Source organism: Lutjanus erythropterus, chromosome 13, assembly GCF_056507025.1.
Source record: "Lutjanus erythropterus isolate fLutEry1 chromosome 13, fLutEry1.hap2, whole genome shotgun sequence".
Taxonomy (NCBI): domain Eukaryota; kingdom Metazoa; phylum Chordata; class Actinopteri; order Lutjaniformes; family Lutjanidae; genus Lutjanus; species Lutjanus erythropterus.
The window spans coordinates 5,585,402-5,598,038 of record NC_139329.1 but is presented as its reverse complement, the minus strand read 5'-3'; the positions used below and the strand labels follow the sequence as shown (position 1 = coordinate 5,598,038).

The following is a 12,637-nucleotide window of genomic DNA, read 5'->3' as shown; positions in this document are numbered from 1 at the left end:
TAAATAGGGTGAAAATTAGACAAAGTTTAAAATATGCCAGTATTATCATTATTCTAATGTGCTTTATGTGTCTATTGTTTTAGGATTATGATTGAATCAAATACTGAAATATTAATAAGACAAGTTTATTGATATGTATTTTAGATAAATTAACTGTTAATAAATGAATAATCATTAGGTGCAGCCCTAGAAAGTTATGCTTAATTGCTTTATGTGACATAGTGACAGGACATAGCAGCTAAACCAGCAGATTTGCAGGTTTTTACCACCAACATATACTTAAAAATAGTGTCCATGACAACTCTATAATCTGAGAGTCAGATGTTTTCACAAGCTATAATGTCAGAAAGGCGATCCAGTCACTGGCTGCAAATTTGAATCAAGTGTTTTTAATATTTCAGTTTGTACATTGTGGTCTGATTCAATAATGGTCAGGTATGAAATGAAATAAAGCTATAGTGCGCTCACTGATCTGTTATTCTTAGTCTGTTAGGTGACAAACCGCAGATCCATCCATTAATTCACAAAAAAGAAAAAAAGGTTTGCATTTGTTTCTCTAAACACTGTGATATGAACTGCATAAATATTTATATTACAGCATATGGCTCTGGAACTGGAGGACTAGATCAAAACATTGAGTATCTTTGGCACATAAATAAGAAATGAATCAAACTTCATAATATCAAATATTTTTCATTGTAGTAATAGTAGGGGAATAGTGGCAAAACTAGAGAACACAAAGTACTGGCAGTCAAGGCATTTCATATTTATTATTTGTGAAGGTAGAGCAAGTCTACAAATTGATGTATTGATAGAGGTGGATGAATGGTTCCACCCCTGAGGCAAAGAACAAGCAGTCATGACATTATGTGAAGGATTAATGGTCATATTTTATTACACTGAAAAGGTCACTGTTCCATTTGTTTAAAATCTTACACATCAAAGCATCCATTAACACTCTAACAAGGACAGTTACACACTTATTATATCCAAACACGACCTGCCATCAACGACATTTCCACCAAAGGATAATCTAACAACAAAGTGTTGACTGTGATGGACTACCTGTCTAAAACACGATTCAGGTCTCCTCAAATTGATCCTCACAGAGTGTTGACATGAATGGAAACCAGTGACTGTCTGGGTGGGAAATTCTAAATGCTGATGCTGTGATTTAGAAAATACAGTAATGTAGAGTAATGGCAATTTGAAGTTAACAGGAAAAAACAATTATCTGGTCTATTAAATTCAGAAAAATAAAGATACTGAGTCGTCTTTGTGCTATTTAAGATACAACTTTATTTTGAAATTCCCATGGCACGTCTGTGTCTTTCTCATTAACTTAATGTTAATATACGAGTTATATTTATTCAAGGTGATTAAATTAAAAATGTCTAGTATTTATTTTCAGAACTTATAAATATGAGCTCTTCTAATTTTAAGACTTTTAAGTTGAAATGATGAGTTGAATGAATGTACATTACAAAATTAAATCAGCTCATTAAATTAAGTTTCTAAAGAGCAGACTTCCCAGCATGCATTGTTTTAGGGTTAAAACTCATAATAAAATGAAGAATTGCCTCTTCAAACTAAGAAAATCAAATTCGCTTGTAACTCTCTTAGTATATTAAGCTTATTGAACACAACTGAATTACTATCAAGTCATTTTTTTTGACTAGAAGAAAGAAATTACCTCAATTTAAATTTTGGATTTAGGGCGGGCCAGAAAATAACTTTTTTAAGTTAAAACAAGTAGTTTATTTTTACTGTGTATTTTTCCAGGCTGTCTTTAAGTTGTGCACTTTTCTAACCCTGTTGTCCATGGACAAAATGACACATTGACACTGAAACACCGGCGCTGAAATCCTTTAACTGACACCTATCAATAACAACATCTCAGGAGTGATTATGGTCTGTTCCACACTGCAAGGTTTTTCTCCCTCTGAGCCTTGACTCAACTATGTTTTTTTTTTTTTTTGTTTGACTCTTCTTATCTGAAGTTTGTGTAGCCATAAAGTGATGCTGTATCTCAATGACTTCTGAAGTGTCATCTCTTCAGTTGCAATTTGTTTGAGTGGGTGCAAAGTGTCAAGGCGAGTGTGTGCACGCTCGCTGCAGTGTTAACTACCAACCAGCTGGTGGAGGGAGGGAGGGAGGGAGGGAGCGAGAGAGAGAGAGAGAGAGTGAGAGAGAGAGAGAGAGAGAGAGAGAGAGCATAATGAGGGTCCTGCACATCCTCAAAGAGAATCTCCAACCTCAATCAATTTGTGTCTGTTTTTGCTGCTATGATACACACACACACACACACACACACACACACACACACACACACACACACACACACACACACACACAGTCGTATTTCCATCACTTCAGAGGACCCTACATGGACTTGCATTCAAATCCTGGAGACTTCCTCTTTCTCTACCCATAACGACTACTTGCCTAATTCTAACCCTTCAACCAGACCTGGGCAATATGGGGACCAGGGCCGGGGCCACTGAACTGTTTCATGTGGCAAACAAGGCCATCATGAAAATACCACAAATTAAAAATCTATCAAAAACAATCAATGGCATTTTGCTTTCAATTAAATCGTTATTAGACCTTTATTTTGAAAGTGTGTTCATTGGTAATGATAATGAACTGTATCTTTTATATTAAACTGTAACTTTATTCACTCAGTGCTGTACATCCACGTTGTTTATGCTGTTAATCTACGTTTGCTGTTACTGTTGTTGCAACCTGTATGCAGCCTGCATGTTACACTGTAAAACATCAAGGTTCGGACACTGCAAACAAAATATTATCCCACAATTCATCACATGACAATCCAGAAAGGATGACCAACAGTAGAAGTGCACACTTCTGACCGTTCCATTATTAGAGATTTGGCCATTTTAATAGGACCTTATATCATTTGTGTCTGGCCCATGGCAGCCTGATCAATATCTCATGTGGCCCCCCAGTGAACAATAATGCCCACCCCTGCTTTAGATCCTAACCTCGGTCTTTACCCTAAATTTTAATGATTTACGTTATGGGATCTTGCGCTTGGTCCCCGTAAGGAAGGCTGGTCCCCACAGTATGAACGTGTAACCAGCTTTATGGCTCCACAATATGAGTATAACATGTCCACTAGGACTGCACAATTACTTGCAATTGCAATAAAATCACAATATTGCCAAGTGAAACATCCAGATCGCAGTATTGAATCACAAATTTTAGAAAAAGGAAAAATGTATGACAGAACAGCATTATAATGAGGTACTGTAGTGCTGCATACATGACGTGGCCTAAAAATCTTGATCTCCGGACAAAAGGAAACACGTTTCTTTGGTACAGACCTCAACAAATATTACATCATCATGATTTTAATATTCTTTTTTCAGTGACTATGAAAACTGTAATGCAAAACTGATCATTTCCACTAATCGTGTTGCATATTGCAACCGCAATTTCAGTCAAAATAATGGCAATATGACTTTTTTACCAAATCGCGCAGCCCTAATGTCCACACACACACACACACACACACACACACACACACACACACACACACACACACACACACACACACACTTATACTGTACATTTTTAGTAAAAACAGCACTATATAGCAGAATTTTAATTTGTTAAGTGCTGACTCATATACAGGTTTGACGTCAACACTTTGAAATATATATTACCCACCTCCTTTTACCTTCGCCCTTTCCTTCGTCAGCCTTCTTCCCGTTTCTTGTCTTATCTTCATCATCCTCTCTCTGCCTTCCTCCTGCCCTCTTTCACTTCTCTAAAGCCTGTTCCCTCGTTCCTCTACCCATTTATCTGTGCCGCCCTGTTGGCTATACGAAAGCTGCATCGGGCCTGTGCAGGTGGCTGATTGAGGTGTTTCATAATGGCGAGTAAATCACATAGGGATGAGAGTGTGTGTGTGTGTGCGTGTGTGTGTGTGTGTGTGTGTTTGGTGTGTGCATTTGTGTACAGTGGATGAAAAACTGCTGAGTGGCAGTCCGAGTTTGATTTCTGCTCACCCAGAGTGAGCTAAAGGTTGTGGATATGAGGCTAATCATACAAGTACATGACGGATGGCCTCCGACTATGAATTCAGAGGAGGTGCTGCTGCAGTGTGTGTTTGTGTTTGTCACCTGAAGCAGTGTTGATGTTCCTGACAGCCTCCCTGGCGCTGACTCTGTTGTTGGGGGGATAGTCAGGGACAGTGTTTTCATTGCGCCTCTCTGACATCCGTGGGCTCACCTTGGCAGGTAGATGACTGAAAAGCAGACAGAGAAGATGGAAGAGAGAAGAAAAAGAGAATTAAAAGATAAAAAGAAGGATATTCTGTGATTGTGGAGGGGCGAAGGAAAGAGAAATAGAGACTAGAGAAAGAACAAAGAATCATAAACTGGTTGATTCCAACAAGCACAACAATTTCAGCAGCGGAGCGTTTTTCACTGCCTGATTATGTTTACTTGCTCAGATTTTGTTGATTAGGTCCTCTTTCCTTGCTCTTTGTGCTTCTACCGTGGATAACCAGGCTATGTGTTTAAATGCCTTCTTTTCTGTCTGTCTTTATGATCGTGAGTCTGCATGGGGTCTTTTATTTTGAAAATCAGCCAGATTATCCCTGCATTTTCTGTGTCTGACTTGCTACAAGGTCGATCTGCTCTGTGCTTGTTGACGCGGCATCTGTCAAAAATGGACTCGGCGCATATATTATGGCACGGAGGTGCTGCTGGTGGAATCACAGGCTTTGTGTAGAATGTTACAATCAGCTCCAGCTGATGTGATGCAGCTATATGACACAGCTGCACCTGGTGAAATTTAGCTGTAACACTTTCTATGACACCCATGGCTATAGTGCATTATGATGCAGTATATACACAATCCATTATACTGTTTCTAAAGCAATGTATAATTTTAGATATATGCACTCATAATGTGTGGTATAAGGCCAGGTATCATAACACCTCATAACTACTGCTAGACATTTTTAATTATTTTTTTTTCACTTTACTTAAAGCAAACTGACTACTTTTAATGACTCATAACCAGCTTGTAATGTATTATATCAGCCTGGACCATTATGATTATGATACTGTACCTTACAAGACATTATAAAATGCTTTATATTATAATTATTGTTAAGGCATTATGAATATTCGTGTGTGCTTATAGCACTTATAGTGACTTTATAACCAGCTTGTAATGTATCATATCTGCCTATACCACAGGAATGTCTTTACTTTACTTAAAGCACCTAATTACCACTCAGAGTGACTTATAGACAAATTATATTGTGTTTTAATAGTGATCATAATGGATTATAAAATGGTTATAATGCATTACAAATGGGTTTTAATATACAATAACCATTTTATAATACATTACTGATATTTATGATACTTGGCCTTGTAAGTCATTATAAAATGCTTTATAATGTGGTATGAATATTTTTATAAAGCAGTATAAATATTTATAAGTGCTTTTAACTGTAATTACACACTGCTATAAGCACAGTATAATGCAATCGTTCCAAAACTCTTTCCGGCATGCCCTTCTTCAGAAGCCAAAAAAAGCTCAGGCCACCCCACCCAGCAATTATTATCAATTATTAACAATAACTGGGGAAGCAACTGATAAAAAGGATTCAACAGTTGAATTTTAATGAAACAAAGGTCAGCATGATAGCATCAACAAACACTTTTGTTTATTTTCTCTACATAATTCATATTCATTCAACTTTGTTTCACTCTTTATTTCCCCCGCAGTGGTTCTGTGTCCCCACTGGTATAATGCAGTATAAGTATATTTATGATGGATTATAATGCATTATGGACATGGGTATCATAGACAGTGCTACCAATCCAACCTTCCAGAAAATCGGAATGGTTCAAGGAAGGATCCACAGGGGATGAGGAAGGGAATGTGTGTGTGTGTGTGTGTGTGTGTGTGTGTGTGTGTGTGTGTGTGTGTGGGTGGGTGTGAGCGACAGATGTTTTAACTGGAAATGATCTGTGCTTGAAACACTGCCTGGTTACAATTACAACCACTGACAAGCTGAGTTTTACACATAATGCCATGATCCACACGGCGTGCAAACACACACACAAACATGCGCGCACTCTCACTTATTCCCAGCTTCACACAGCCTGACACAGTGATATCCTCATTGGCTCACCCTGATTGGCTGTGCTGCTCATCAATGGCATCCACGGCACTCTCCACAGAGTTCAGGAGAGACTGGATCTGATTGGCTGATTCCTTCAGCAAGAAACGGGTCACAAACTGCTCCACATTGGTTCCTCTCTCATAAACCTGGGGAGATGAAAGAGAAAAAATCATGATCATGCATGTCATTTGTAAAAGCTTTTTTGAAACTACAAGCTAGTGTCTGGGTTCAGTGCATTGCTCAAGGGCACGTCAGCAATGCGAAGGAGGTGTAGTGCCACCTCTCCGTGCTATCAGTCCACACTCCACGTTTCTGTGATGCATCTGATCCCTTACACCTACCTGCCTCCCTTCACACACACTCCAAGAAAACTCAGAAAAAAAAAAGCTGAGGCTGTCTGGAGGGACAAAAATTGGCTACCTAAACCACAAAGACCTCATCTGCAAAACAGCAGCCAAAGGAAAACAGTATGCAAGTAGTATGTAAATTCTGGGTAACATCATCTGTTATTACAGTGTAAGTATGCTCTATTGAGCAACTATCTGGACTTTGGGCCAGTGACATGCAGGATGTATTCTAAAGTACTGACACCTATCCCTTTGTTATATATAAGTTACACAGTAACTACAGGACATGCAGGCTGTAATCTCAAACATTACTGGTCATACTAACCCGGTGATAATAGAACAGTTACCCAGTACTTCAAAAATAACTACAGTATATTTTCTTTGTAAAATCTGGATGTATTGGTAGGTACTGTGCTGGTACAGCGTTATTTTAAAAAATGACACTGTAACTGCAGAGTAATCACACAGTTCAATGTGGGCTGTAATCTAAAGTGTTACTAAATTCTGCAATGCAGACGGCTGCTACTGAGATGGCTTGGACCACATCAAGGAAGCATAAAGAAAGGTGAGCTACTGTAAGTGTGAGTGAAGCACAGCTAGATAACAAAGTTAGTTTTTTCTTGGGATAAACAATGACTTTGACAGGCCACATAAAGCTATGTAGTTAATGTATATATAGTTATGTTATATCAACATCAGCTAATGTCAGCTCGCTCTGACATAAAGGCTATACGCTGGAATTACTGCTCCAGCATGTTTCATGAGCATGTTCTCTGCTTTGGTTGAGAGAGCTAGAGATGTGACAGAAGTCGGTCATGACTTGGTCTAAGTCTTGGCCTTGTCTTGTTTTCAATATGCTCTGGTCTTTGTCATGACCTGGTCTCGGTTTACATGGTCTTGACTACAACACTGCTAAAAATAAATCATTATCTCAAAAGTTTTAATACCAAAATGTCCTTTAATAGTCTGTAGAACTTTATTTTCAATGAAAACTGTTGGAAACAAAGTTTCTTTTCCTTTATCACGTCTTTCACACATCACAGCCTCCCTGTTTCTTACTCTGTTCACTTCCCTGCTCTGAAAAGATTTTCCAGCATAAATCTCTCCGAGTTCCTTCCTTGCATCCATTTGACGGTTGAAGGGATTCTAAAGGTGGACAGGCAACGTGTGCAGGGAAGCCAAAATAAGTAAAAATAGACAAGTACCTTTCACTCTCTCTATTGCCATCCTTCCATTTTTCCCTCACGCTCTCCTCCATCTCATCCTCCTCTGCCTCAACATGATACTGTAATACACTGTTTGGGCTTTTGGGCTGAAAGTTTGTTTCAGGCCCGATGTTAAACTTAAAAACCTTTTAGTCTGAGCATAAAACCTGGCCTGTAGGGAATCAAAAGTGCTGTTTTGTAGTTTTACTGTATACTGTTGAGGCTAGACTGAAATGTTATCCACTTTCTCTTTTTAAACAATATGAAAACAAACAAAAAAAGCCAGAAATATGACAAAAAAAAGCCAGAAATCAATCTTCAGTTGTCAGCATCAGTCACTACTCTAAACAATACTGATTTCCATGGACAAACTCAACACCGTAGCTCATATACCACTCAACTCAAAGCGTATTGATCCATAGGTAATCGATCACTGTCATAGACCTGTCTTAAATTGCCCCATGAAGCCCTGAAGGGAAATCTATTCAGAGACAGAATTTACTAGTGGATGTGGACAGTTTGAATTTTGTTAACCTGAGCAACTCTTTCTCAAAAAGAGGAGTAAAATAAGAGATGACATCCTGACGACATCATCAAAGAGTCCCTGAACTGCACTTCTGACGGTGTTAACATAGTGAACTGTCAGAGGAGTCGACTGGTTCAGATAAGACTGGAGCACCTGCTTTAACTGTAATAACCTTATCACTGCCACCTTTTAATTATGTTTGCTACAAACACCTCCCCCGAACAGTGACTGTCCAATCATAGCTTAGCAACTGTAACTAGGCACAGAAGGCCTGGTAAGTCTTATATTTCATGTTGAAAATGTGTGCATGAGCTGTATAAAGCCCTGTTCATTGCATTTAAAGAGTGAGGTCTTTTTTTAGCTTTTCCAGACTCAAGAACACAAGGGTAACGTGGGCCATCACTGCATGATTTTAATACAAACCTTTGTTTTGATTGGTTCCTTTTTGCCCAATTAAAGTTAGGTTTGTTAGTTTGTTGTGGTCTTTATCAGTTTGCTAATGTAGACATTATGGCAACTGGCAAATGATGATGCATGTAAATAAATCTTGGTCCTGGGGAGACATCAAATTTCTCTTTTGGGCTTTGTGCTGAGGAGGTTTGGGAACCCCTGGATTAAATAAAGTGTTTGACTGTTAGCATGTCTGGTCAACCAGCTTGACAGGCTCTAGGAGGCTAATCTAGTGTTACTTCCAAGACCAAGAGTTATCATGTCATTCATCTCCATAAAGAGATATCTACATATGAGTGCAGAATCTATAGGCAATTAAGGGACAAGATTTTGGTGTCAGAAGAGCTCTGGTTTCCATTTGTAGTCCGTTTGTAGTCCAAGTAGCATTGGCCAATCACAGCATGCAAACGCACCATGAGGAGAACAAAAGAGGTGGAGCACAAAATCCAATCTCATAACCCACTGGCTATTATCTGACAATGATTTAGCTTTTTGTTAGCGTTAATATGCAGATATCTCCTACTCTGTCCTTGTGTTTCAAATTGCTGATCGGAATTTTATCAATGACCAGTACATGAAGGAGGAAGTCTTGGACCAGATATCCATTATCTGGATATCTGGGCCGAGGCTTTTAGCCATCTCATGAAGCATTAGCTTATTAAGCTGGCTACAGGTAAAATCTGCTGGAGGGGGTTGCACCAACTGGTCTTTAAGCCTGGTCGTAACTGCTGAGTCGGTCTTAGTTAAGACCAGTCTTTAGAATAGACTTAATGTCAGTTGCACCACCGAGACTTAAGCCTAATCTGAACTATGCCCAGTCTTAGCAAAGCGCATTCATGTAAAAGCTGCTGTTGCTTTGCAGTGTGCATTGCCTGGATAGATTGTTAACAATATTCCACTGTCTTGCTGATTGGTAGCTTAACATTTCTAATTTGCGGCAACATTATGTAGGATCAAAGATTAAAAAAAAGGTAATTTCAGTCCAACATAATACCAAAAAAGAAACAGAGAATTTCAGAGAAATAGCAAGACATAAATTTTGTTCAGATAAAATAGATTCTACCAATGTTCTAGTAACCAGAGTATTCCTAGACTCACTTAAAAAGTTGTGCAATTTTGAGAGTTGTTGAGTGATGGGTTAATTATTTGGGCCTTCTTGTAAATTCTGCAAATGGTATTTAATTATTATGTCTCATGTTATGTCTGACTCACTATGATTCATTTCCCACCTGCGTTGCTTTCATATTCCACACAGTTCTGCTGACTAACACATCTCTTTAAATGTCCGAGGCACAAAATTGAAGATATCTGTGACTAGAGGTTGCATCTGTGTTAATCAGCCTAGATTTTGACTTTACCCCTGCTCCTGAGTAGGCATAAGATTTACACCCGGTCTTAGCAAGAAGAAGGCTTAAGCCTAGATGGTGCAACCAGCGTAACGTAACTCTGAGGCTGGACTTAGAATGCCAAGTTAAGACCAACTTAAGACCAGGCGTAAGTCCTGTTGGTGCATCTGGCCACTGATGACAATTGCTATTTCATCCAAAAAGTCAACAGTCCCTGGCAAGAAATGAGAAGCCATGTCTGCTTCTAGCAACTTCTTTCCACTGAGCCTACATGCACAATAGCAGCGCCCTGAATCTGTTTGACCTGAATGAAATGGAGCCTTTATTAGTATCACTAGTATTACCTATTTCATGTTAAAATCGGTGCCATCAAGAAGGTCTACTGTTTCAAAACTCTATATAAAGTGAAAAATCTGCCACCATTATCACTGCAAGTGTATCACTTGCTCTCACTGTGCAAAAACAGTAAGCAACGTGAAAACAGTAACTAAGGGTGATGGGGCCTCGCGCACAGTCAACTGACTTTGAGGCTCTACTTCATACTATACTCTATACCTACTTCTCAACTGACAATTACAAGAATATTTCATCTGTCACATGCCGTTCAGACATGTTTAAGGCTAAAAAACCATCAGAATAACACATGGAACCTTCCCGATCAAACGCAAGGCCATAATTGACTACATATGTACTCCAGAGAGCGGAGTCAGTCGGTCATGTCAGCTTTACTGTCAGAAGTCACAGTGCAGTGATTCAGGAAGACAATTAAGGTTCCTGTGCAGTCAGCCATTCTCTGCTGCGCTCTAATCAAAGAAAAACGCTCCCACGAGACGCAGAATCACACAGGCCGTATTGACTTCTATTATCACAGTCAATGGCTTTTTCTCAAGTAGCCTACACACATGTCCGCACACAAACATGCGTACTCAACCATGCAAACACACAGACCTCATCTGCTCGTGTGTAGAATCCAGTCCAGTGTAGGTCCAGTTGGCTTCTTATGGTTTTTAATGCGTCCATTCAGTGCATAAAACACACGTTTATTGGTAATACACCCAAAAGAAATCACTATGATTGCAAAATTTGGGCTTGTGGTAACATTTTTATTTGCCATTTTACCCAAGAGGCAATGATGACTCACTAATGACTATCATGCTGAGATGCAATTACCAAAGTGGGATACATGTCTGAATGAACAGAAATGATACATCGAAATTTTGGCAGTTTTCTTGAAGAGATTATGAGTCTTTTACGAGTCCATTAAGGACAGTTAGTCATTAAATAAGACAATGTTAATAGATTCTAGATAGAGCACGCTGTTATCTGGCAGGTTGAGCATGTTCTCTGTGGAGTTAAGAAAGTTGAGCACTAATATTTATTTAGAGCGACGCAATAAAACAATCTAATAAAGCTGAGAAATGCCCTGGGGTGGAATTGTAAAAGTAGCTTTACAGTTGTTTTATAGATTCAGACAAAGAAATGATTAGAGGCCAGCTCCTGTGTTGTGACCTTTGAGTAGTGACATATTTGATTTATTTTGCACAGACTAAATCACATCTTCAGCTGGATAAATGATACAGTCTCTGACATTCTGTAAAACCTTGTATTAGTTTAGATGTTGACTTCGCCTCTTTTAAGAAAAATGGAAGGATGTGTGTGCTCACATACTGTTGCATATGTGCATGTGTGAATGTGTGTATGCCTGACTGCTAACCATGACATTAATGATCATTATTGATTTATGGTACCACTGGAGCAACAACTGGAATAGCTTGACAAAATCAAAGACTTGCAGCTCTACTGACTTAGATTTGTGCCTTTTGATTGGGAAAATACTTGATACCTTCCCCCCAGCCCAAAGACTAAAAAGTATCACATATAAGACACAACTTTGTTGAATGCTCAACTCTGATTGGTCAGGTCTGTTAGTTCTGAATAGCAGAACATTGATATGAACATAGCTGTGATCATAAACTCCTTTTTAAATCTATAAAAATCACTTTTAAATTAATATTTTGCATCAAATTATTGTTTTTCTTTTGTTTTTTAAGTGAGTCGATATCTAGTAAGTGAGATAATGTATAGTGAATGGGTTACTGTGAAGTATCCTGTCAGGGTTGATTTTGCAATAATGACTTGCTCACTGTACATATATTATCCCTTACATGTACACAACACTTAATTCCCCAGATCTGTTTTGTTTTGAACCAGTCTGATAGCAGCCAATCAAGGGGAGAAACATAACAAACTAACGTTACATTACTGAGCGCCATTTGGAAAAGCTGATACTAATTATAATTTCATTTGCGTACAAAAACTACGATGCGGGCAACGAAAATCATCATATCATATTTAACAGGCTGATGCTTATAATTTAGCATGCCATAATCATATCTTTGAATGACAAAATGTGACAACTATAAAAAATTTTCCTGCTGGGACTTTTTTACCATCCATTCCTAACACACTTTGTGTGCCATTTTTCTATGCTGGAATACCACTGGGTTTTTAGGAACAGGGAACATACAGCAAAACCACAAATTAAGTTAATAATTGCCTGAAACTCCACCACAAGACAAGGTCTCAAAAAT

General features: G+C 38.6%; 1 protein-coding gene across 1 annotated transcript in view; it reads right to left on the bottom strand.

The window, feature by feature from the left end:
* LOC146316065 (N-terminal EF-hand calcium-binding protein 2-like) overlaps nt 1–12,637 on the bottom strand; it is a 178,460-nt gene that overhangs the window by 85,838 nt on the left and 79,985 nt on the right. Inside the window, exons 6-7 of the mRNA XM_084734620.1 lie at nt 6,182–6,318; nt 4,149–4,273 (exon numbers count right to left, since the gene is read on the bottom strand). Of these exons, the coding sequence (XP_084590746.1) occupies nt 4,149–4,273; nt 6,182–6,318 (262 nt within the window). The remainder of the gene's footprint in view (nt 1–4,148; nt 4,274–6,181; nt 6,319–12,637) is intronic.